The sequence below is a fragment of the Leptinotarsa decemlineata genome, unplaced genomic scaffold, assembly GCF_025532065.1.
Source record: "Leptinotarsa decemlineata unplaced genomic scaffold, Ldec_3_MD MMD2_tig00000591_RagTag_RagTag, whole genome shotgun sequence".
Classification (NCBI taxonomy): Eukaryota; Metazoa; Arthropoda; class Insecta; order Coleoptera; family Chrysomelidae; genus Leptinotarsa; species Leptinotarsa decemlineata.
Genome location: NW_027412552.1, coordinates 1,124,482 through 1,152,401, shown reverse-complemented (window position 1 = coordinate 1,152,401; position 27,920 = coordinate 1,124,482). Strand labels below are relative to the sequence as shown.

Here is a 27,920-nt window from a genome sequence, read left to right as displayed (position 1 = left end):
CAGTTCCTTAATTTTAATATTTAGTTGCAAAAAACCATTGTTAATTAACAAACGCATTTTTAGCAACAAAGAAATTTTTTTAAGAAACCATTTTTTCTCTAAAAATCATGATTTTTTTCAATTAACATAATGCCAAAAAAAATTTTCGAATTGCTTATAAACAATGTATTTTGTTTATAATAAATTTATTAACAATAGCTGTAAAAAATTTAAAAAAAATATTATTAATTAGTTTTTAGCCATGAGATATTGAAACAATAAAAAATAAAAAAAAATTGTAATGTATTTTTTATAAAATTATAATTTTCAATTGTTAATAAAAAAATTGAAAATAACAATTTTTTTATTTTGGCAACGGTAATCTATTTTTTTGCCTATTAAGGATAACTTAACCAAAGGAAAAAAATGCCAGGGTTTTAGTTTAATAATTATAGGGATTTTTATATTAACTTTCAATTCAGAAAAAGTTATTAATTAACAAATTTATAATTAACGTTAAAATTGGGATACACATTTTTTGACTGCGGATTATTGTTTATTGATGTATCCTAACATTACATGAATTTTTTCATTCCTTAATATTCACATTTAATATGTTTAAATATTTTTTTTTGTTTTTATGTCAGAGTGACGAAAGGCGCGCGGAAGACAGACTACCCGCTTTTGGCTCTATTTTCAGGGCTCTGTAAAAATTATGAATAATCGAGATACAGTATCGGGAGTCGGGACTTTTTTTACGCAAATTCATTGATCTTTTCAAATCTTGTGAACATGTGAACCAGACTATTTGTGGTATGGGGAGTAACAAATCCCAGAAAGGATCAAAGGTTACAGATGAGTGTCCACAATGTGTGCACTTCATCGTGAATTTTAATTGACCAACGAAATTATCTACAATGTTAGAGTTATATGTACTCAAATAAATCAGCCATGACTCTTGTGCTTTTCCGCTGTCGCTCAATTTTTCGTTAATCTCCGTTAAGGTCGGTTTAGGTTTCTCAATAATTATATTAACGTCATCATGTAAACCTTCTAAAAGATAACGAAGGAACTCCTGGGCGTCTTGATGCGCATGACCCATGAATCGAGAGGCAAAACTCTGAATCTGACTTTTTAAGGAGACTGTGTGCACTGCTCTATCAGATCACTTCCTTGATAACTTCTGCAAAAGCTTTGATTAAAGCTCCCTCCGTACTAGAAATATTAGTATTGATATCTTTCATGTACTCATCCTTTTTCAAATAGTAACCATCTCGTATTTGATAAACATTGGATTACACTGTTCATGAAACAGGTGTTGTCAATATTTTTCAACCCATTAAGCGCAAAGGTTCTGACTGAGGAACGTATCACTGATCTAATTGTGTTGTAGCTGTTGGTGATACGTTCGCCACAGCCGTTTTCTTTCCAATAATCACGGATGCGATGATTCCTCCCATCATTGGACCAACGGAATGAGGAATTTGAAGTTAAATTTCTTGAAACTGTATCAGATATATTCATGGTGGTTTTTTCGAATTTGGGAGAGAAAGATAATTCCAGAATTAGTTTATTTTCCTCTACATCTTCTGAGACAATTGGGAAGTGATCAATCTGCTTACTCCATTTTGTGAAGTTCATAGGAAATTTTGATTTGATTTGTGGGTTCAGGAATATTTCATCTAATTTCTGAGTAGACGGAAGAGTACCCAATATCGGTGTGGCATTACTATATTGTTTTGCTACAAACAATCGGTTTTTAAAAGTTTATCGTTAACCATCAAATAATTTCAATTCTGTTCTGTACCTACATATGAAAAGAAATGAAATTGTGAACTTCCTTAGACCAGATTCGAACCCGGAACCAGTGGTTAGATGGCAAAGAGCATCTAGACTGTGCTATCAGCAGGTTTGAACAGCTTTCGAAACAAAACTCTGACTCAAATCTGTCAACATTATTGTTTGTGTGCGTAGATTTCTTAGTGTTTCGATATTTTACCATTGGGTATAACTTACCCATTAAGGTAAGAATACGACTTATCTTTTTGTTACACCCTGTATATCCCAAATAATTGGCAGAAAAAGTTATATGTGCTTCTTTCAACAATCTAGAATATAAAAAGGTGGCTGTGAAACAAAAACATGTTTTGACGTTTTACTAATAAATTATGATCTTTGCTGTATTGTTGACTGATATTATGTACTGAAAATGTAACGAGTCCTTTATTTCAAGAACAAATGGGCAATAAGGTGTTGTTACATTGCCAAAACTATTTGTTGAACGCGAGAAACCACTTCGAGATTCCTGATGCGAAATTTCTGATCATTCATCATTATTTCTAAAGAATTGGTTGAATAAAAAGGAAAAAGTTTATGAATCCAAAGTCAAAATCATTATTTCATGAGATATGGGCTTCCATAGTCCAAAATAGTTCGTTGACCAATATTAAAAAATAGAAGCAGTGTTGCCAGTTTGAAAAAACTATCCCTAGTTTTAGGTACACAGCAGATGAACGTTCTATCTGATCACTTCATTCCTATAATTTCCTCAATGCATAAAAACAATGAACAATGTTGAAGTTTTACAGGCATTAAATGCTCATGCTCATTTTTATATTTTATGGACCTTAATGATTTTGAAACTTTTCATATGGATCTTAAAATTTGAACCCTAAGTATTTTGAGATTATATTTTCTGAAAGTAACCTATGGGTGAGCCAAAAAGTTCGTATGTTAACACACAGATGGCGCTACTAGTATAAAGTCCATATGATTTTTAGTTAACCCTAACCTTCAAAAGACACGTGTACAAATTTCACTGATTTCACAGCTGAAACAAAGGGATAAAAAGGAATTTCGTTTGTTGATAAAGCATTGCTTTTTGGCGAAAAAAAAATTGTTGAAGCCAAGGTTTGGCTTGATAAACAATACAACTTCTCTGCCCAACTGTAAATCTCTTATACAGCAAACTCATTTGAGACAAATGTTTTTGTGAATGACAATTTTTAGATAAATTCCACTGACACAGTGTCTCACGATTTTGAAAATGTTCATACGCACCAGTCATTTGCTTAGCGAAATTTCCAAAGTTATGGGTTTTAAATTGGCGCAGTCTGGATATAAGTCTTCAATATGTGAGCCAATTTTGCCTTAACATAACCTCTAATATTTTATTCTGTGTGAACTCTGTGATATATTTATGGAGTACTGTGGAGTGTAGTGCTCAAACAAAAATGTTCATACTGCATACAAAAGGAACAGATAGATTCTTAGAAAAATATGAATATATGATTTAAACAGAATCAGTGAATACATTTCTTAATGACCCTTCCAAGTGATTGAAAGGTATATTGTTAGTTTAAGGCAGTACAACACAACTTCTAAAACTTGATATCTTTTTTTAGATAAATCTAATCTTTTCTACACAGGCTTCAGCAAGAAAACTATACCTGAACCATTGTTTGGAGTGGCCATTTTCAGTTTGGACGTCCTGCAAAAATAATTAATAGTGGGATTACAATGTAGCAAAATCCACAAACTTGGGCCGCGTGTAAATTATGAAAATTGTAAAATATCGTTGTGTCAAACGACCAATAGCGAAACTAACAACATATCCCAGCATATACACGATTCAATCTAATCTTAACCCCAGAAGTATGTTGTCATTTTCGCTAACCGTCCAATAATTAACTAGGATTTTGGGGATGGGGAAACCTACCTGGATATTGCTACGGGGACAGAGGAAGACAGACATATTCAGTTCATAACACACAATATTTACAACCCGTATATTATTTTATACAAAACCAAGTGTCTCGCTGTATTTTTTTTTAAACACGCGAGGAGTAATCGAAAGTCTGGATATTTTACTGTCAGATGTCAGAATTGAAAATAAAATGATACCTCGACCTTGGCAAAGTTTCATCAGAAAAAACTAGAAACCTACCACAGTTTGATGCTAACAAGATTTCTGATTTGACTGTTATACTTTCAAAAACAGTGGGAGCGCCAAAAGTGAGTCTAGCTTTCTGCCTTCTCTTTTTCATTTCGTAATTGTTGTACAGATTCTCATCTCTTCCAATTTTCATACGATTCTTTTAATTATCTGTTACTTGCTAACAGGTTATCCGCTAAAGATAATTGTTAGCGTAAGATATTTCAGCAAGCTCATTTTATGTTCTGTTATGTCTTCAACAAATGTTACTGGATGCTTTCGACTACTGCTTATTAAGAAAAAAATCTTATACAGAGCGTCAGCTTTTCGATTGTAATAGAAAGAACAAAATCTTACTCATCGGTATCTCAGCAAAAACTTGAACCATCTCCAGGGCAGCAACATTCTTTGATGAAAACCCTTGTAGATCGTGTCACCAGAATTTGTGAGCCACACCTTCTTGAAGAAGAACTTCATCATCTAGATCTAGACCAAGCTCCACAGCCCAATAGGTTCACAGCGCAAGGAATCAAACGTGATCTATATTCTATAATCCAGCGGCCAGTGGTAGGCGAAGTCTACTTGTCCTACATAAATAAAGTCACGAAACACATTGGTAAAACATTACACAACACTATCAGATCGGCCAAAGATTCCGTGTTTACATAGGATTCAGATTCTGGAGCCGTTACAAACAGGTACATGTCAATATCATACTTCTACACAGGTTATGGGTTGATGATAAAACTGAATGTTTACTCAAGCTAACTGATGATCAGCAGGCTGTAAAATTTTAAGGTTACGTTTTAGATCAAAAATTATTATGGGACAAACATATTCAATACTTTTCAAACAAAATGTCAAAAAATCTATGGAATTCTTGTTTGATGATATTCACGACACTGTTCCAAACTATTCGGCTATAAAAGAAAGGCAATTAGAAAAATAGATGGACTTAGTTTTTGGGCAGACGTCAAGGTTTACTTTGGGATGAACAAAATCATGACCCTACCCTCTTTGTATATTTTTCGATGCCTTTTAGGGATCTATAATAGGCAAAATATATTTGAAATGCATAGTAACATATGTGACATAAGAAATGCAGAAGAAATGCAAAAGAAGCACAGCGAAGCAAATGGTCGCCTGTTCCTTTGGCCGAATGGAACATATGGACACTCTTCCACTTGAGCAACGTATAAAGGTCAATTCTGAGTGGTACACGACCATTTGTTTGTCGAAAATCTTCATAGAAATTTGTAAAACTAACCGAAGACGAATCATTCTCCATCATGACAATGCAAGCTCTCACATATTTGAATTTTTGAGCACTCAAAACATCGAATTGATGACTCATCCTCTTCTTATTGTTCCTGAATCTCAAAGGTAAACTGCGTGGTCAACGATTTACGAGCGCCGAAGAAGCAGTTGAAGCGTCCAAAACCGACGTTTTGGAGGTGTCTCAAGAGTAATGGAAAAACTGCTTTAACAAATGGTTTGAACGAATGCAAAAGCATTTCGATTATCAAGGGAAATTTTTTGAAAAACAATAAAGCCATTTTCATTAAAAAATGTTTGTTATTATTTGCTATTCCCGAAATATAAGTAGTATCCACCCCTCGTATGGTGATACCTATTAAAATCAACCTCCCTTGCCTCCCTCAAAAGGGGCTAGCTAGAAACCAACGAGGTCTTGCTTTTTACCGTGCGATTCCTAGCACGGGAGTTATCAATTATATTTTAGAAGGAATTCAAGTTTTCAACATCAAAAAATTATAGGAGATGGCTCAGAGGGTACGTTACGTTACATTTTCAATCAAAAGATAGAAGATAGCCTTTCAATTGTTTGCTTTTCATTCCTCAGCATCAAATCAGAAAAACTCGCACGGTTTTCATTTTCGAAAAACTACCGAAACCCACGACAATGATCTGTTTTAAACTCTGGGCATTCTTCTGTAAAATCATTTGTGGTGAACCCTTGTTTCAATAAAGTATAATTATATTTTCAACTGACAGTTCTGACTTCACCGCCACATTTATATAATGAAATAATGCACAGCACCTAATTCGTAGAACAGTGTTTCATTTGCACTCCAGAAATTGTTAAACGAAATTTTCGAAGAGAGATAAATTCAGGACGATTTTCTTTCGAAGCATACATCTCTGTCTGAATACAGGGAAATTTATGAATGATTGTTTACTTACTCCTTGGAGGCCTTCAAAAAGTCTGCAGTCAATTATATATTTAGATTAATGCCGCGTATGTTCAAATAATATTACTGGAGTTTTTTGCCAACACCAAATCGTTATTTTCAACACTTCGACATGTGTTTCGATCACCAAGTGATCATCTTCAAGAGGAAGATTAAACTAGAAACTAACGCGAAGCTAACGCTATTTATGCTATATAGATAAACCATACAGGTATACCACCCTAAATTAATTTTACAATTTTGCCTTATCTATTATTTTACAATATATGTTTAAATGTTCTAGCTGTATATAAAACAATTTTCAGCTATATAATAATTAATTTATACGATATATTTAGAAGTATATTCCTGACAGTTCACATCACTGTGGACAGCACAAAAGTGCTGGGTTGAATTTTTAGTGCATCGTCTTTTGACTTTCCCTCTAACACATGATAGGTTCACAAAAGAAAGACGTACAATACAGGAAATAGCAACCACTAACGGTTTCTCGAGGGGTATTGTAGATGACATAATAAGGAAGAAGTTTAGGTTAAGAATGAACGAAATCTCTACTTTCAGAAAGGACAAAAACCAAGAAAAAAACATCTCAGTTCCATACTACCAATATACGAGGAACTTTGGAAAGATTTTCAAGGAGTTGGGTATGATACAGGGTTTTAAAAACACAAGTCGTACACTACAGAGCCTTTTGGGGAGTCCAAAAGACAAAGTCGAGAATTCGAAAAAGTCTGGAATTTACGACTGCGATGCAAAATATTATGGACAGACAAAAAGATCTATTAAAGCAAGATATAAGGAAAACATAGCACACTTAAAATATGGAAGATCTGAAAAATCAGCAATCGCCCATCATATTTTGCAACAAAACCATTCCATAGACTTCAGTTCATTAAGATAAGTTAGACAAGTCAACAACAATAAGCAACTAGATGCCTATGAGAGTGTGGAAATAAGTAAACACAATAATATTATGAATAACGATGACGGACCTATACCAAATAGCATCCTATATACCTTGTTAAAATAATATTGTTGGGTTTACTGATTACTACATAAGGACACATTGCAAAAATAAATTTAGACAGGCAATTATGTGAAATTTATTTTCATATAGCTGAAAATTGTTTTCTATACAGCTATAACATTTAAACATATATTGTAAAATAATAGATAAAGCAAAATTGTAAAATTAATTTAAGTTGGCATACCTGTATAGGTGGTACACCTGTATATAGCATAAATAGCGTTAGCTTCGCGTTAGTCTCTAGTTTAATCTTCCTCTTGAAGATGATCAGTTGGTGATCGAAACACGTGCCGAGGTGTTAAAAATAACGATTTGGTGTCGGCAAAAAACTCCAGTAATATTCATTACTACACCAAAGGTTTCAAACAGTGCATCATAAGCCTCGTATGTTTGTTAGTTTTTAAAATTGGTATTGGTTTTAATTGTTTCATTTAGCAATCAGTTTTCAAGTTGTTTTTTATTTTATATATTTGTACTAATTTTGTAAGTGATTTTGAATTGAAGTATATTTTTTTACAATACATGTATATCTCTGCTGCAGGCAACCAGTGATGCAATTGAACCCAGGTTTGTGTTTAATAAACCCTACGAAATACAAATAAAACAGAACACAGAGTCAGAAGCTACAAATGCAATACGCATATATACAGACGGCTCAAAAACCAAAGAAAGCTCAGGATGTGGACTGTACTCCAGATCACTAAGCCTAAGAATTAAGTGGGGAATGGGAAGAAATACCAGCGTGGTCCAAACAGAACTGGCTGGTACCTCAATCGCCACAAAAGAAATAACCAGGAAAGGAATTTCTGGCAAAAACACAACAATCTGCACTAACAGCAGACAAGCCCTATTAGCCTTTAACAGACAACGTGTAACCTCAGGGCTAGTACTAGAGTGCCACCAAGATTTAGCCAAAGCCTCGGTAGATAATAACATTATCCTGAGGTGGGTTAAAGGGCACAACAGGAGTGAAAGTAATCGCATTGCCGATTCTTTAGCCAAGGAAGCGGCTGGACTAAGAATTTTAGGACCCAGTGGCACCTACGGCCTGATGACTAGCGGAACTAGCTAAACGTCACACCCATGCTCAATCCCTAAAGAGATGGAATGAAATCAAAGGATGCAATCTTGCCAGGATCACCTTGGGCGACCCTGGGAAGCTGGCGCCGAAGAAATATCTGGCGATGACCAGAAAAAATCTATGCTTAACGGTAGGATTTCTGACTGGCCACCGTCAACTAAGGAAACACCTCCATAGTATGGGGCTAGTGAACACACCTCTATGCAGGATGTGTCAACAGGAAGATGAGACTGTAAGGCATGTCCTACGCGAGTGCCCGAAGTTAACGTCAATAAGAGAGTGTGTGTTCGGCGAGTCTTGGCCTACACCTTCTGATATAAAGGAGATGTCTCCCAGCGACCTGTCCACCTTCCTGGAAAGGACAGGATGGACGATGACCTAGAAGGACAACTCCTCGGGAGGATGTACAATGGGTCACACGTGACCTAAGTGCTGTGGGCTTACAACAGTGTTTCTCAAACTTTTCGAATTCACGGCTCTCTTATGTTTTTTGAAGGTTCTCGCGGCGCCTCGAACGTAAAGACTACACTAGATATTTAATTAATAAAAGTAGGTAGGTGGCTGTCTGAACGGATTGCATTTTGTAATTAACGATACTATCATATTATCAGAGGATTTTTATTAATAGGTATTACTCTCAGTTATCTATGTTGTAAAACGTTGTACCTTGAGACTCCCCGTGGCCCACGGCGCCCCAGTAAAGGATCCAAGGCGCCCCAGTAAAGGATCCAAGGCGCCCCAGTAAAGGTCCCACGGCGCCCCAGGGCACCGCGGCGCACACTTTGAGAAACACTGGCTTACACTCATCCTCCCTCTTCTACAGATACAGATATACATGTATATTTTACAAGGTTGTAACTTAGTAACTGAATAAAATAAATTATGATTAGTAGGTAGGCTCCACGACGTGCAACGAAGGATGAAAAACCAAATTTTTAGAAACACCCATTAATCAAGAAAGTGGTAGTTCAAAAAAAATACTTCAAATGGATCAGCTGAGGCAGAGAAACAGATTTTTCAGAATTGTTGATCGTACACATTCTCAAATTTCCCTGCGTTCGAGAACAGTGCATCAAATAGCAAACAAAGCACTGTTCCACGTACAAACAATGAATAACCCGTCTAATTAAAAAAAAAGTATATTACAATGTACAACTATGTACATATTGTCGTAATATTTTCCATTTTTTTAAGTCTATGTCACTAGTCGTGAAAAAATAATAAACACTCGAGGCAGCAATCAATGTTTAGAGAGAGAGTGCCCCGAGTGCTTTCCCTAACTGCTCGTGCTGGCCATCGGGCTGACAGGGGACAATGGGGTGCAGACGTTGTCCCGAAGGCAACCGTTCATGGTGATGAGCAGCTTCCGAGAGCCCGCGTGGTCTCTGTGTTCGCACAGCCAGATCCCTTGCCATGTGCCCAGGTTCAGCTTACCTTCCGTTATGGGGATCGACAGGGACGATCCCAGAAAGCACGCCTTCACGTGTGCGGGCTGGAAAATATATAGTATGCAGTCCACCCGAACGTTTGTTATTACTGTTATTATTAGATTTCAAGGCCTGGTGGAGAGAAGTTACGTAATTAAGTATCTGAAATGAAGCAAGATATCGCAAATCATCCAACCAGATTTCATAATAGGGAGGTACTACCAAAGATCTGAAAAAAATATATCAAAATAATGAGGACTGTATACAATAAACAAATCATTTCGAAAACTTGGTCTACCCTACTCTTAGTCTAATCAACAAGTTCAAAAACATGAAAAATAGAGATAAAGATCCTAAAAATATGAGCGATAGCTCATTCGATTCGGAATCACCTCTAGAAAAATGTTTTTGAAGGATTTTGGTGCAGGTAAAAAATTGCAATTGTTATTAACAAAATAAGATTTGGAAAAATGGTATTTAGTTTTTCATTAATAACTCAAAAAATATTAATATTTAAGCAATTTTGAAAAAAACTCGTTGAAGAGGAGGAAATTTTCGATAAAAAAGTCCCGACTCCCGAAACTCTATCTCCAAAGTTCGAGGCTCACTTGAGAATTTTGAAAATCTTCCGCATCTTTCCCTCTTCCCAGTTGCCGCTTGATTAAGTTTTTCTTCTAGAAGTTTTTAAATCTGCTCAACAGGTAAAGTGCCATCGATTTTTTCTTAACAAATGTCTTCGCAATCTCTTCTCCCTTGCTTTCGGCTGAAGGAAAACTTGTTGATTATGATTTAGGGGGGTTGTAGTTTGGCCAGGGGATGTATGCTTCCAGTTTGCGTATCCAATAAATCCGAGGATTTCTGGAGCAGCAATTCGTTTACTGATATATTCGTAATACTTTCTTGTTTGAAAAACAAAATTGCAAAATTTCTATTGCTGCTGCTGTATTTGTTTTTTGTTGAGTTCATTATAAATGTCCTTGACACAGTTTAGAGCCTGGATACGTGTACTCGTCCTACTACCCTTTTCATCAGTGACAGCTACAGAAAGTTTGATTAGGATATGTTACATTAACGAGTAATATGTTGTCAATTCGAAGAGCTAAACAGCTGGCATTACTTTTTACTACTAATAAAAACACATCGTGTAGGTTTATGAAAAATAAAATCAATTTTGAAAAAATTATACCACGCCGCCTATGCTATACAAAGAAACTGCCGACATTCGGTAAGTATTTAGTGTTTATTGCCATTCGAGTTGACTTCGTATATACTATACTCGGGATTAGGACTGTAGGTATATAGAAAGACGTAATTGACAATTGGGACACAAGTCGGAGGTCATTCCCAGATTGTCGTAATTTTCATTGTCATTAGGACTGCTACACTCCGCATATATCTGTTTTTAGTCTAACCAACAAGTTTAAAAACATGAAAAATAGAGATAAAAGTCCTAAAAATATGAGCGATAGTTCATTCGATTCGGAATCACCTCTAGAAAAATGCTTTTAAAGGATTTTGGTGCAGGTAAAAAATTGCAATTGTTATTAACAAAATAATATTAAAAAAAATGGTATTTAGTTTTTCGTTAATAACTCAAAAAATATTAATATTTGAGCAATTTTGAAAAAAGCTCGTTAAAGAGGAGGAAATATCCGATAAAAAAGTCCCGACTCCCGAAACTCTATCTCCATTACTTATAATTTAAATTTGACGTTGAGAATGGGGTTTCGCGCGGCTGTTACGGCATGCGCGCGCTGCCGCTAAAGAGAGTTTATCAAAAATTTCATTTTAAAAATTTGAAAAAATCTAGTATCTTCTTAACGCTTCAATGAATCGAGTTCCGTAGAAAAAAGTTTCATCACCATTTTTCAAAAAGTTATTCAATTGTTAACTAACAAATTTTTTCCCAATCTCCGTTGGCATAAATAATGGGATAAAAGGTATAAATAATCTCTTGAGAAGAGAAATACCATCAACAGTGAATATTCTATAACGAAATTGGAGCGTTTGAAAGCCGAAATTGCGGGAAAACAACCTCATTTGAAGAAAAAAAAGTGCTGCTTCATCAAGACAGTGTACAGTGTCACAAATCAATTAAAACGATGACGAAATTGCATGAAACGGGCTTCAAATTTCTTCCACATCCACCATATTCGCCAGATTTGATTTCCAGCGACTACTGGCTGTTCCCAGACCTCAAAAAAAAACTCACCAGTAAGAAATTTCGCTCGAATAAAGAGGTTATTTCTGAAACTGAGGCCTATTTTGAGGCAAAAGATAAATAGTTTTACAAAAGTGGTGTTGAAATGTTAGAGCAGCACTAGAATGATTGTGTGGTTCTCAATGGAGATTACGTCGATGAATAAATCCAATGTTGAACAAAAAAAAGGCTTTCTATCTTAGGCCCAGGACTTATTAGCCCAGGTGATTTTTGTAAAGCCTTTGATAATGTTAACCATAATCTGTTGGCACAGAAGTTCGTCATGCTAGGTTTTCCCAATTTCATTACTCACTGGATAAAAGATTATCTCGAAAACAGGTCACAAGTAATCAAAATTATAAACTTTGAATCAGAACAAATCCTGGTACCTTCTGGAGTGCCTTAAGGCTCTCTTATTTTGAGAATCCTGCTGTTTACCCCCCCAAGCGGGAAAGAAACATGGCACGGCTTGATACAATCTTCATTATTTCGATTTCTTTCAGAGTATCGTACATAAGACATTTGTAGGACATTTTGAACAATCATTCGTTCATATTCTTTTACACTTTACTAAAATCTGACGAGATCTATAGTGAATCTTATCTTTTGTATTCAACTGATCCTTGGCAAAATTAGAAAACATTTTCATAATCTTGTTTCAGTGACTTTACTTCAATGCCAAGTTTTGCGTGTTTCCGATTGTGAGAAGAAAAAAATTTCTAAAAAGATCAGTAAAAACAATGACTTCTCTAAAAAAAAAAATGTTCAATATTAGACGAGGCACCCTGTTACATATAAACAAACACCATAATAAAAAAATAATTGAATATTATACTAAAAATATTTGGTTCAAATCAAATCAAAATATGCTTTATTGTCCGAAGATTTGCATCTTATTGACAAAGTCCAAGAAATATAATGTTAATATAGAAAAAGCACTAAAAAAGTATAAATGTAGATATAAAAAAGTACCAAAAATTTATAAATGTAAATATAAAAAAAGGTCTAAAAATATATAGATAAAATACGACCATGTATAAAGTGATAGTATAAATAATAAATTGCTAATGTATTGTTAAAAGGATTCGCTAAAATACTCTTCCAAACTATAATAGGGTCTGTCAACAAGTAGGTTCTTCACCGCCTTTTTGAAATGAATGTTGCTTAAATTTGCAGATCTCATTTCTAATGGTAAATGATTGAACAACTTACCACCATTATAGTATATAAAATCCTTGATTAAATTCAAAGTTTGGATGTTAAGTCTAAAAGTATAATTGCTATTTCGAGTAGCATAAGGAGTAGAAGCAAAGTTGAACTTCGATTTATGTTTATAAATAAGGCAAACAGTGTCTAAGATAAAAAGTGAGATGACTGTTAACATTTTATTGACAGTGAACAAGTTCCTGCACGATTCTCTGGGTTTGACTTTACAGAGACACGTTAGGGCCCTCTTCTGTAATATCAATACAGAAGAGAGAAGGGATGAGTTGTATGCTCCCCAAAAAGGTATTCCATAACGTAGTCGAGATTCAACAAGTGCATGGTAAACGGTCTTTGCAACATGGAAACCCAACTCATTTGAAACTTCTCTAACTGCATAACATCCGGAGGAGATCCTACTCTTCAGTTGTTCAAGGTGTTCATCAAATTTCAGCCCATTATCAATGAATACATCGAGAAACTTTGTGTTTAATTTATTTTGTAATATGGCAGCAGCGTCTACTGAACTATTTTTATGAACTTGATAAAAAAACATGCATATATCAAGGGCTAACTTAACAATTCAGTTTGAAATTATATAAACCTAATTCGAATCAACATAATCATAAGCTGATTAATTTTACCTAATGAAAACAAAAAAAAATAGCACCAAACATATTATTAAAACCAATTGGAATGATGAGCAATATCTTGGACTTCGAAATCACACACGAAATATATCAATAGATTATTTTGTAACATCATACAAGACTGAAAACCTTCCAACTAGTATTCATCTCACACCAGTTGTTCCAGAGAACTTACCTTTTGCAACTTAGCTGAAAGAAAATGTGGACAAGTTCTTCCTCTATACTAATGGAAATTAATGATTTAATCATAACATGATTAACAAATTCTAATAGGTTCTAAAACATGTACAGTTTTTTTTCCAGTTCCTTCCTGCCCAGAAAACAAATTGTTGCTTGAAAATCTCAAGTGTCTATCAACGAATGATAGTGTACCCCAAGGTCCAGTTCTAGGCCCACTCATCATTTATTATATTATAATGATTTACGAACTACTGAAATTTAGGGGAATTTTCTTCTATTTCAAATATCTGTAAATTTGAAAATATCATTCATTCATAACTAAATGAAGAATTATTATTTATTAAGTATTATCTGTCTTGTTTCACTTAGACTCTGATACTTCAAACGCTGTACAATATGATAAACTATGTTCCATTCAAAGACAGAAGAGGGCAAAAATTAGTTATTTCTACTCAAATTGTTGAGATGACAGACATTTTTGTGAAGAAGGTGAATATTCGTTTTTCTGATTCCCAATTGTTATTCCCTGATCATAAATCTGAAATTAAAAATTGGTTGTCTCGTCAATTTTTGGAGATACAGGCTATGAACTCACTTTTGGTAATGAAAACTTGTGAAATGACACTATTAGTAATTTTACACTTAAAATTATTGTTAATTCAGATGTCCCTTTGGATGTTTTACTTGGTTTTGTTGGCACTGTGACAAAATAAAACCATAAACTTTACTGGAAGTAGATATATAAATAGCAAAAGATCACCAGATGACTTCTCGATACTATATATTACGGTGGCGTGATAGGAACATAGTGGAACATAAGGTATATAGGAAATCTTAAACCAAGAGACTCCTGTAGAACCTTTTTCAAAAAACATAATATTCTAACGGTAACTGCATTATTTATACTGGAATCTGTGTGTTTAAAAAATAAGCATATATTAAATTTTGCTGCATCCTCTTTCCATTATAACACCTGAAACTGCAGACACACTCTGCCAACTAAAAACATTACCAGAGACTCCATATTTTACAACAGTGGAGAAATTTACAATCATTTGCCTATGGACATAAGACCTGCCAATATAAATGACTTCCAATTCAGAAAGTTAGTCAAACAATTTCTATTTGATAAACCCTATTATACTTTGGATGAATATTTTAACGATAGCTTTTAACTGACTTGAGTATATTTTTTATCTTTACTCATTAAGGAGCTCCTAAGTTGTTACTTTTTATGTGTACTCTTTTATAAACATATATACTCTTTTATATACATATCTTTTATATCCTACATTTCAACATAGTTTGTACCCATGCACCATTTTTATTTTAATTTCGTTTGGTATGTATTGCATTTTTTTAAGTATTTACTACCCAAGCTTTGTCTACAAGATTATGTCTTATGATAATAAAACATATTATTATTATTATAACAGATTGCAAATTGTTTTGCAAATCATTTCTCAATAGAATATTCAAGAAGAACCTCAGATATTAAGCCCCGTTTATTGTAGATTATGATATACCCACTTTTGCAATATCTATTGAAAAAGTTTTTGATAAAATATTATCCTTAACAGATAAATTTAGCGGTGGCCCCGATCAAATTCACAATGCTTTCTAAAAATAGCGTCTATTCATTAACATATCCAATATAGCTCCTTTTCAAATGTTCTTTAGGTACAGGGATCGTCCCTGACGTATTAAAACAGCTACATTTGTCCAATTTTTAAATCAGGAAATGAACAAAACATAAAGAACTACCGTGGTATATGTAACCAAGTTTCCCTTCCTAAACTACTGGACAGCTTGACTATTGATCATTTGAAATGTTCTTGTAAAGAACATTTCATAAATAATCAACATGGTTTTCCTCTGAAAAAGTCTACAGTTACCAAACTATTGGTGTTTGAGCAAAATAATATAGAGGTTCTGGAGAAAAAAGGCCAGATGGATGCCATTTATTCATATTTCTGCAAGGCATTTGACCGTGTGAATTACAACATATTACATTAAATGAAATTATGTGGTTTCACAGATATGTCTCTATCATGGTTTGAAAGCTTCTTAACTGGCCGATCTTAGCAAGTTAGGGTAGGAAATGCTTCGTCAACTATCATTCATATAACATCGGCAGTACCTCAAGGGTTGTGCACCTCTTCTGTCCAACACCTTTGTTAATTACATTACAGATGTTTCGAAAATTCAAACTTTCTAATAATCGCAGGTGATCTTGAAATGTTAGACGACGTTACTCTGTTACAACATAATTTAAATAGCTTGGATAGGTGGTGTATTGAAAACAACCTACACATAAGCATAAAAAAAATAGTTTTATCAGTTTTTACAAAGTGAATACCAAATTTCACACCTCATACTCCCTGAATAGTAATCCACTAACAAGTGTCACTTCAATGAAGGAACTAGGAGTTATCTTTGGAGAGCAATTGCAGTTTGTAGATCATATACATCATATCTTGCCTTAATAATCTCCCGCCTAGAATATGGCTCGATTATTTATTCATCAGCACTCAAAAAGGCACATGTTTTTTGTTCAATCAATCATTTTACAAAAACGATAAATATTTTTGATTTTTTTTCTACTTTTGTATGTTTTGATGTTTCAAATTTTGACACGTCGAGCTCAAAAGATTCGCCATCATCATGACCTAGGAAAAACTGAGTAAATTTTTTGGCAACATCATTTTCAACCTCTTTTGATACTGCCAACAGATATATCATGTAGAACATAATTCAAAAAAGGGACTATTTGGTAAAACAGAAGTTTTTTATTGTATGAAAACATTGAAATGGATTGTTGAAGATCCACAGTATGCAATCATGATAACAAGGTGTCATTTTACAAATTTCTATCAACAAAAGTGGCCAGAAAAACAAAGAATATTATGCAAATAGATTGAGCGCCAAAATAACTGTCCTGGTTATTAGTGTCAAGTTCTAAAGGAATTGACAAGACATACAAGCATAACGCCTAGGATTTTTATGAAAACTATACTCGAAACTTTTATATAAACTTGGCATATCATTTTGCTACGACAAATATATTACCATATCGTCTGGACCCTCACAGGAATGCCTATATGGCAATCCTTCTGGAACAATTTTGTTCAGCATCATTTCCATGTCATCTCGAACATCTGGATCCCAACTCTCATTCAAAGCTAAACTGGCACTGGTGTGCAAAACTGAAAACATAAAAAAACCACCTTGAAAAGCCGTTCAACAGCGAGGAAAAATGCAACTCTGTAAGAGTTTACTGAATGGGCTTACTTTGCACATGACATAAACCAATAGCAAACTGGTTCAATTCAGGCAACTGCCTAAGGATTTCCTCTGTAACCAAATGTACGCCTCTGTGTTGCGGCCGTAAATTTACCTTCCTCTGACACCACGCCGTGGGACTTTGAATAAATCTAGCCGAAGAAGCCATGTTTGACTTGCTATCGCTGTCGCTCGCCAGTTTGAACGTTTATTTATCAATTCGCTATCAATCAGAACGAACTAACACTACTAAAACACTTTCGAATCGCATAAAAACCCATTATTATCATGAGCAAATCATGGGAGAATTGTATAAATCAGTTCCAATAAAAATAAAAAAAGGTTACGAGGTTCTAACTGCAATACCAGCTATCAGCAATCAGCAGTTCCTTTCTGACAAATCTGACACTAATGACAGATCGGCTAAGTTCGACTTGGCAAAACCGGGTGTAACCACAGACCTCGTTCGAGGTTTGTGACAATGGGTGGAACTCGTTACGTTTTTACTGTCAAAGACACAGAACAAATATAGAGAAAAATGTTTAGTGATGACCACAGAATGACACACCAATGGTGACACAAAACGTACAGTTGAATGTTCATGATTCTGGAGTTGAATTCGAGATGTTCAAATTTAAATTTATGACTAGTGTTTGATTTAGTTCAGATATTGGTTGATTGAAATTTTTTTATGAAAAAAAAACAATCAATTTTGCCAAAAAATACTTTCATTATTCGGATATATTTCATATCTTCGTGTGATTGATGTTATTAGTGATTTGCTTATGTACTTCTATTTTACAGTAAAGTCCAACAATGTATTCGTGTTTCAGCTCAGCACCACAAATGAAACCTGGGGCAGGTGTTCACTCACGAATGCTCTGTTTTTGGGTTTTGTCTAATTGCAATTCACGGAAAACTACAGGGAGAAAAAATAGAAGAACTTTTTTCGGCGCTCCTAGGGTGTCTTGTTAATCATTGAGGGCCATGTTTCTCGTTCTATCTCATCTATTTTAATTAGTTAACAAAAAAAAGGTTAGATGTTTGTTTCCAATAGAAATATTTATACGTTTTATATCCTATCTTGTGAACCCGAGTTTTCGAATTTGATAAGTGTTATCACAGCATAGTTAACAACAAAATATCTGTGATTGTTATGAATGTAGTTATATTGTATTATCTCAATCTTACTTTGTTTATTGTTAATAATGTATTTTGTTATAAATTTATACATGGATTCATTCATTGTATTATGTTTTGATATAGTATTTACTTAATAATTATTTATTGTAGAATTATAACTCTGTATTGTAATGATTAGGATTATTCCTATTCAATAAAGACTATTTACTCACAATCAGCATGGGCATGGGACACTTGGCCATGCTGCCTTTGATGTGGAAAAGTATCTAGACGCCATTTTGGGAAGTGACGATACGAGGGCAGGACTAGCGAAATGGTTTTGGACAGGTTCGCACTCAAACTTTTTTATATCCAAAATGCTCATATAATTTTGATATATCTTACGGAATGGACCCAAATTCAATTGATATAATAATTCTTGTGCAGACATTCTATCTGGTTACATGATTTATTCAAAAAATGTCAAAACAGCCGAATTATTTCTAAAATCACCAGTAGGAATTATTTCTAAAATCACCAATGGTTCAATCAACTGGAATATGAAGGAGAAATTGTCCAACAATCAACTTTTTGGTATAAACTTTATGATCTACCTCTCTTAAAATAAATGTGATTTTGTATATTAGGTACTAATTAACCTTTCGGTTGAATCGCTTGTTCTTCATTATAAGAATTGACATTCTCCTTGATTAATTATTTAAATTTTTGAATGAAATCCCATATTGTTGATTGGAAAATATATTATTGGTGCATGTTACAATTGAAATTTCTTTACTCAATGAAATAGAAAGCCATACACATGGGTCTATAAATTTGTAAATGGCTTTGGAAAATATATTTCTCTCACAGCACCTCCTGCGAAAAGCATTATTTGAGAGATTATATCCTAAAGGAATTAAGACAATGAAGAAATTATGTTGTGAAAGCATTAAGTATTTCTACAATAGCAGTGTTGATGTTTACAAAAATAATAGGTAGGCTGTATGAAAACAGATATCAACTTAGTGGAGAATGTTCTTACCTCTCTTGGTCCTTCGGAAACATGAAAAAACTTATTTTGGATTTTGAACTGTTACTTTTACAACTATTTACAGCACAAACGTGTCCACCACTATTAGTTTTTCCATTATGTTTAAAGTTATCACAGATTTATTTAATTTGTGGTGCTATATGGGAATATTGAATTCCTCAGAAAAACTCTCTGGTTCACTCCCAGCTTAGAGTTTAATTAGTATAGATTCAAGATGGCTAATTACCCTTCTTGGTATAAATTGACCCTCTTGAAATGCCTTAAGACAGATCAAAGTAGAGACAAGGACATATAAATCAACTTTGATAATCCTAGAGATAAAGACATATAAATCAGCCTTGACATTCCTGGTTTGTTTGAAGTTTCTATCGACCCTTTTCATTTGAAAGGATGTTCATGTGCTCTCATAGGTTAGATTGTTTTATTAAAACTTGTATGCTCTTGATAAATTTCATCTGTTACTTTCATTTGCATTTTTGCAAATTCTGTTCCGATAAATAGTTCATTAGTAAATAATTGGTGCTGAGTGCAAAGTATAAATGAAAAGTTTGAGGCTAGGAAAAGGGATACAGGAAAAATATATAAGAAATATTTTCATGGTAATATCTTTATTGTGTACTTATTATATACATATCACTGTCGAATGCACCATTTGGATTCAGTTCTCAGTTTCATCTTCGTTCAGTTATGAGTAAGGATCTCTCAAAACGTTCTCAATACCCGAACCTGTTTTTCACCTAAGTAACAGTTTGTTGCGCGACTCAAAGAAAAAAAAGAAAAAAAAAATTACGAATACTTTTCAACAAAATAACAAAACTGTCACTTTCGAAAGAGTTACATTTTTGAATTGGGCATATTCCCTCTCATCCTTTGAAAAACTATTCCCGTACATTGAGCCCTCTGGGCAAAATCAGCTAAAAAAATATACCGATTCAAGAACTTCGTTGATGTCGAAAGTTCCTCTATTTGGTAAGTTTCGAAGGCATTTATTCAGTTTCTTTTTCGCTATTTCCTTTGCATTTCTTTTTTCCTCAACATCCCTAAAAAAGTCGAATTAATTGAAGTGAAATTCGCTATACAATCAAAAGTTTCTCACCTTTCGTTCAAACTATATTTTTCGTATAGGAATTCCGATAAATTTTCCAAAATCGGATGGGAATGCAAACGAACGAACTGTTCTCGGCATATCTGAAAGGAAAATTATTATCCTCATGAATTAGTTAGTGAATATAAGTTTATTATCTCAGCAAATAATCGTTTTTACACGAGATGATTATGTGCATTTCCTTAGTTCGGACTTGACATGTATAAGTAATTTTTCATAAAGAAGGTTTTTAGGCTACCAATTTTTCTGTAACTCGCCACTAGATGGCGCTGTAGAACAATTTTTTTGAAAGCACTGTTCTATAACGCTGCGCACGCCTAACTAATATGATATAAATTGATTTGAAATACCTGAAAGAATCTGTAAGAAATTAAAAAAGAGGTTAACTGAGAAATAACAATTATTTTAAGCAAAAAACTGAAAATACAATGAAATAAAATACAAGCAACAACCAAAAAATCAAAAAGATAATTAAACTATTGACATGAGATGACTACCCAAAATCCTCAAGAGAGATGTTCCGCTCAGACCGATTATTAGCTCCAGAGATTCAGCCACTCAGAACTTGTCCAGATTTATACTACCAATAATTAAACCACTACAAGTTAAAACATCATCCTTTGTGAAAAATTCAAGGCATTTTGTTGAACTACTGGGGGCAATCGAAGTCAAAAAGCAAGATCAACTGATCAGTTTCGACGTGGAAAACCTCTACACCAACGTCTCTATCGAAGAAGCACATACAATAACTAGAGGCCAGAATCATTTATATGTAAACAGGCAGAATAGAATAGAATAGAATATCCTTTATTCGCCATAAAAAATTACAATAGTATTATAAGGTTTTGTCAAATATCATATACCATAAGAATATCATAAAAACACTAAATGAATAAATAAAAATTAAACAAATAAGGAAATGAGATGTGAACAATTTCAATATAAATATCACTGTCTACGTATATTGTAAATTCAAAATATTAGTTGGTGTTGAAGTCAAATGATAAAAATTCGTCGATACTATAAAAAGCGTTTTCCAGGCAGATATTCCTCATATAATTTGTAAACGAGGCTGTATTTAAGTTTTTTATATCTTCTGGTAGTTTGTTAAATAAAATAGGACCATAATAATTTTTCGAAAAACGGCAGTGATTTAGTCTTGTAAATTCAATTTTAATCTGTTGTGCTTGTCTGGTGTTATGTGAATGAAAATCGTTTTGATTCAGGTATAAGTGAGGATTTTTTTTTACATAATTTATACATGAATAGACGTAAAGAGAAGGTAATGTAAATAATTTATTATTAATAAATGTTGTTTTAACGTCTTCTTGATATCCCAGTTTGAAGATAACTCGCAAAACTTTTCTTTGCAGTCCAAACACTCTTTTTGCATGAGGCGAGTGCCCCCAGAGTACTAGACCATAAGATACATGGGACATAAAAAGTGAATGATAAGCAGTGATAATGGTTTCAATAGATGAGATGCCCATTAAACTTCTTATAATATAAATGCTCGTTGCCAATTTTTTGCAAATAAAATCTACATGTTTTTCCCAAGAGAGCTTTGGATCCATTTGGAATCCAAGAAATTTAATCGATTCATTTTGGTCTATAGGCAGTTGTTTGTGTGTAAAAAAGTAATGTTGCGTTTTATTTGTATTCAATTTCAATTTATTATTTGTCAGCCATCTATTAGCATTCGATTCTGCTACTTTCATTTCTTTAACTATAGCCTCGTAATTTGTGTTTTGGAGCGTTGATGACGTGTCGTCAGCAAATTGCGTAATCTCAGAGTCATCTTCAGTTTTGAAATCAATCACATAAATCAAGTATAGAACTGGTCCCAAAACCGAACCTTGGTAGACTCCGTTATTTATTTCTTTGGTATCAGATGCCTTATTATTCAAAAAAACGTATTGTCTATGTTCCGATAGGTATGATCTAACAAGGTTAATTGAGTTTTCCTCAAATTCGAACCTCTCCAATTTTTTAAGCAGAATTTCATGTGACACACAATCGAATGCCGCCTGAAGATCGCAGAACACTGTTCCTGTGTGGACACATTTCTGAAATCCTACAACGATTTTATCTACCAGCTGCATTACAGCGTCCGTGGTTGATTTTCCGTTCCGAAAACCGTATTGGTAATCTGGAATGATGTTATGTACCTCAAGGTGTTCTACTAACTGCAATTTCAGAGCTGCTTCAAATATTTTGCCGATTACGGGAAGTATTGAGATGGGTCTCAGTTTACATAATTCTTCGGCATTTTTTTCTTTCGGTATTGGGATCACTTTAGTAATTTTAAGGCAATCAGGAAAAATTCCTGATTTTATTGCTTCATTTATCAACTTTGTTAAGGGTGAGATTATGATATTTTTGATTATTTTTATTAAAAAGATATTTAGTTCATAATGGTCAGCACTAGTTTTATTTTTCATTTTATTTATTATATAGAGTACCTCATATAATGTAAAAAGTGTATTTTTTAAAGGATTCATTAAAGGAGTCAAGAAGTATAGCAGAATTCAAACATAATTTAATTTTGTATTATAATTAAAAAAAACTTATACAAAAAAAAGGGATGAGAGAATCTTCCAAAGAAAGGAAGGAAGTAATCAATTTCAAATTGATTACTTCCTTCCTTTCTTTGGAAGATTCTCTCATCCCTTTTTTTTGTATCAGATGGAGTAGTAGAAAGCCAAAAACTTTCTTTCCCAAAAAAATTAATCACTCCTAAAAATATAACCCCTTCAATTAAATTAAAAAAATATTCCACCATTATTCTAGACTGTATTTAATATGTGTGTGTATATGTATATGTGTATATATATATATATATATATATATATATATATATATATATATATATATATATATTTATACTCAAATTTATTATATATCTTTATACTTAAATTTATTATAAGTTATATTTATTGTAAAATAGGTTTGTTAACTATTTTATATTTTGTAAATTGGGATTGTCCTAGTAAAATAAAAAAAAATAGGAAGATATCCAAAGATGGGGACCTGAAAGATAGAACAAACTTACCGATACAAGTAATGATGGAATTACTAGGATGCTGTGTACAAAACTGCAACTTCCAACTAAAGGACGAATTCTTTATGCAAGATGAGGGACTGCCAATGGGATCGTCACTTTCACCGGTTATAGCCAACATATATATTGAGTGGTTTGAAACTCGGCCATTGAAGAAGCCCACAAATAGCCCCGAGTCTGGTTGAAATACGTTGACGATACCTTCATAGTATGGAAGCATGGAAATGCAGAACTAGACACCTTCCTGAAGCACATCAACAACGTAAGTTCTTCAATCACTTTCACAATGGAGAAGAAAGTCCACAACGAATTGCAATTCTTAGACGTATTGGTGAAGAGGACGGACACGAAATGGGAAACGTCTGTTTATTGAAAACCCACTCACACAGGACGATATCTGAACCAGGAATCAAACCACCATCAATCGACTAAGAGAGGCATCATTAAAACTCTACTAGGCCGTTCTTTCGGACTCTGTAATACAAAGGAATGTCTCGAAAAGGAACTGGGCATCATCAAAAATGACCTTCAACGAAATGGTTACTCCAAAGTAATGGTGGGACAGGCTTTAGCTAGAAGACAGCAAGCGCTTTACAAGGAAGAGAAGCCGCCACAACCGGTACTTGTACTTCCCTACATCAGGGGATTGTCGGAAAGGGTAAGAAGGATTGGGTCCAAGTATAACATCAGAACCTGCTTCAGATATGGGAACACTATCCGTAGCAGTCTCGCAAAAACCAGGCCAACAAACACGGACTGCGATTCCAAGAATTGCATTTACCGGATACCCTGCGAGTGCGGAGAATCATACATCGGTAATTGAAAGTTCTCATTGCCGAGCATAAGAAGCACACACAGCGAGGAGAAACCAGCAAATCAGGGATAGCAGAATACGTTTGGACTTCTCAACATGACATCAAGTGAGCTCAAGCTGAAATCATCCACAAGGAAGAACACTGGTTTAGGAGAAAATTCAAAAAAGCCGCATATATGTTGTCCAACAACGCATTTAGCCAAGAGAGCGTAGAGATACGCAACATATGGAAACCTCTAATCAAGCGGAACACGACCAACTCCCGCCAAACGGTCAGCTTCCGCTAAAACCGATGAAGCGAAGAGAGGGAATAGGGGACAGGTGAAAGCACTCGAATGACCTATAAATAGGTATATCTCGGAGAAATAAGACCAGTTATCACCCGAAGACGATTGTAGATACTAACAATCGAAGTAACTTGGTTTGGAATCTTTTTTAAATTTTCATTTCTTTTTAATAATTTTTTAATTGTTTTTTGGTTGTTGCTTGTATTTCATTTCACTGTAATTTCAGTTTATTTGCTTAATATAATAGTTATTTTTCAGCTAATCTCTTTTTTAATTTCTAACAGATTCTTTCAGGTATTTCAAATCAATTTATATCATATTAGACAATGGAAGTCCGATCTGATGAAATGCACCAAGAAACATCCTTCAACTAGTTCTAACAAACTAGATGATTATAATCAACAGCACTTTATTGTGAGATTCTAACAAGTCTATAAAACTTTTCACTACATTAGATGAAAAACAAAATAGAGTTAGTTTCGAAGTCATGCATGGATACATATTTTTCAATATTGCTACAAAAACCATGACCCAAAATTATTAGTTCATTATGATTCAAAACTTTCTAGTAATTTTCTAGATGATAATAGACAAACGCTGAAGGTGAATGGAGATACAAACTGATGACAGGAGTATTAACAGAGACATAAGCAACATAATTAAGAACAGGACAGCAGTTGTATTGTAAAATAGCACATTTTGCTAATATGTCATTGTATGCATGGCTACTGGTATTTCGAAATAGTGTTTTCTATTGTTTCTAGACGTCAGTGTTGCCTGCTGTCTCTAGACCCAGTGTTGTCAGATGTCTAGAAGCAATTCTATACGAGATTGTTGTCTGCAGTTTTTAGGCGAGATTGTTGTTTCTAATTGCGAGTGTTGCTCAACTGTTTAGCCGAAATACCAAGAACAGTGGCTACAGAAGTATATTGAATGGTTGAAGATAATTTCAGAAGTATTGTTTCATTTGGGAAATAACGGAAATAAACTGAATAATTTTTTGAAGTGGAATGTACCAGGAGCTACTTATTTTTACATATTTAATTACAAATGACAAAATAAATGAAATAATATAACAGGAAACTGATTTCTTCAAAAAGACTTACCTTATTCATAATATTTACAGTAGATGGATGGGTCCAATAACAATCGTGTACCGACACGAACGTTATACCAGCCCGTTCGCAATGGATGGATGTGAGCATCATGTGACTAGAGTCCAGAGAGTGGATGAAATTCGGAGGAAAGGCGTTTTTCTGCTTTATCGTTTTGGGCTTACTGTAAAACATAAATACATATACATACATATATATCAATCAATCAATCAATCAATTTATTCATTGTAAATGAAACATTACAACGTCGTTATTTCCATAGTATTAAAATTAAAATACATATACACAGAGATGCACAGATCAAAATAAAATAAATATATACAAAATTATCATGCACATGTAAACCTCCAAGAGATGTAGTACATGTATTATTCATTTATAAAATCTTCTATTGAATAGAAACATTTTTCTATTAGGACATTTTTCAGCCAGATGGAGAATTCATTCGAGTGTTTCTTTTTTGCAAAGTCTGGAATTTTATTATATAATTTTGCGCCCCAATAATCGCATCCTTGCTGTGTTTTCTTCAATCGATGAAGAGGAACTTGCAGTAAATCTTTATTTCTGGTATCATAGGAATGATTGAGTAGATTTTTTGAGAACATCTCTGGATTTGCGTGAACATATTTTAGACAACTATATATATATATATATATATATATATATATATATATATATATATATATATATATATATATATATATATATATATGCACTGCGAATGGTGAGGATTCTATGTTGACGAAAAGCCTTTTGCAGCTATCTCTATATGCAAGTCCGCATAGAATTGATCGGACATTATCTATATTATTATTTCTCAGCTTTTCAATAGCGGGAACATTGATTTTTCCTATTTTACTTGCTGTTTCTGATCCTACCATTGCAGCAAGTCAGGGTGGGGCAGTCATTATTTGACAGGTTCTCTGTAACATCTGGGGTGCCACAGGGTAGCAACTTGGGCCCACTTCTTTTCATAATTTTCATCAATGACCTAGTTCACTGCATTTTACACTCATTTTGCCTTATATTCGCAGATGATTTTAAGCTGTTTAAGCTAATAACGTGCCTAGAAGACTGCATGAAATTGCAGGAAGATCTTGATTCAGTTTGCAGGTGGTTTGAAAGTAACAAAATGTTCTTAAATATCGATAAGTGCTCAGTTATAACATTCACAAGGAAAATTAACTATATTTCTGCTTCTTACAAAGTAGAAAATGTTCCACTTATGCGTAAGTCTGAGTGTAAGGACTTAGGTGTTTAATTTCAAAGTAACCTCAAATTCAACACTCACTATGAATATATTGTCAACAAAGCCTATAAGATTCTTGGTTTTGTTATTGGAAATACAAAAAACTTTAGAGATGTTGGGTGTATTGTAAAGTTATTTAATGCTCTAGTTAGACCTCATCTTGAGTATGCTTCTGTTATTTGGTCACCACAGGGAGAGACCAACGCAGATTTGATTGAAAAAGTTCAAAAAAGATTTCTTAGATATCTTTATGTCAAAATTTATGGCTGCTATCCCGTTATGGTGTCTTACAGAAGCATGCTCAAGGAATTTAACATTGTTACTTTACAGAGCAGACGTGCATTACAGGATGTTCTTTTTGTATACTATATAATTAATAATGTAAAGTACAAGGGATCATCTCTGGTCAACTATGTAAAATTGTTGGTGCCTAAGGTAAACCTGCGTAGACAGGACAAGAGAATATTCTTTATCGGCCTTTCTGATAACTCGCCAATCACCCGTATGCTAAATCATTGCAACATTTTAACTGAAAATAGCACCGTGGATCTTTTTACTAAAACAAATGCCAAAGAGATAAGGGCCTACTTTTTCTCACAGCCGGATTAATTTCTAGGTATTGGGTAACTTAATTTATAGGTACTTGTATACATTTTAAAAATTGTGATAATTTATTTGATTTCTTTTTTGTTTCCTTTTATATTTACTGTTTTGTTTTATTTTAGTTAGTAGTTATTTTGTTACTGTAGTTTTATCTCTCTTACTTTTAATTACAATTCAATATTGTGTTTGTAGGAGTAAAAAGTAAAAATAGTCGTTTAACTCATCAGCCATGAGTTTAGATTTGTTGATTTTTGTAATATTCGGTGCTGTTCCAGACTTGATAATATTCCATATTGCTTTAGTTTTGTCAACAGCCTGTGCAATGTACTCTTCATTATAC

The 27,920-nt window shown here is 33.8% G+C and overlaps 2 protein-coding genes across 2 annotated transcripts in view; both read right to left on the bottom strand.

Annotated features, from left to right (window-relative positions):
• Positions 1–9,354: 9,354 nt before the first annotated feature.
• On the bottom strand, positions 9,355–17,598 carry LOC111505058 (UPF0047 protein YjbQ). Its single transcript, XM_023159807.2, has 3 exons — positions 17,183–17,598; positions 16,961–17,097; positions 9,355–9,723 (listed from the first exon to the last, which is right to left on the bottom strand). Exons 1-3 carry the CDS (start codon positions 17,340–17,342, stop codon positions 9,508–9,510), a joined length of 513 nt encoding a protein of 170 aa, XP_023015575.1. The 5' UTR covers positions 17,343–17,598; the 3' UTR covers positions 9,355–9,507.
• A 2,339-nt stretch (positions 17,599–19,937) lies between these two features.
• mtRNApol (mitochondrial RNA polymerase) overlaps positions 19,938–27,920 on the bottom strand; it is a 30,038-nt gene continuing 22,055 nt past the window's right edge. The window contains exons 11-13 of the mRNA XM_023159808.2: positions 25,720–25,891; positions 20,443–20,534; positions 19,938–20,386 (exon numbers count right to left, since the gene is read on the bottom strand). Of these exons, the coding sequence (XP_023015576.2) occupies positions 20,257–20,386; positions 20,443–20,534; positions 25,720–25,891 (394 nt within the window). The 3' untranslated portion in view covers positions 19,938–20,256. The remainder of the gene's footprint in view (positions 20,387–20,442; positions 20,535–25,719; positions 25,892–27,920) is intronic.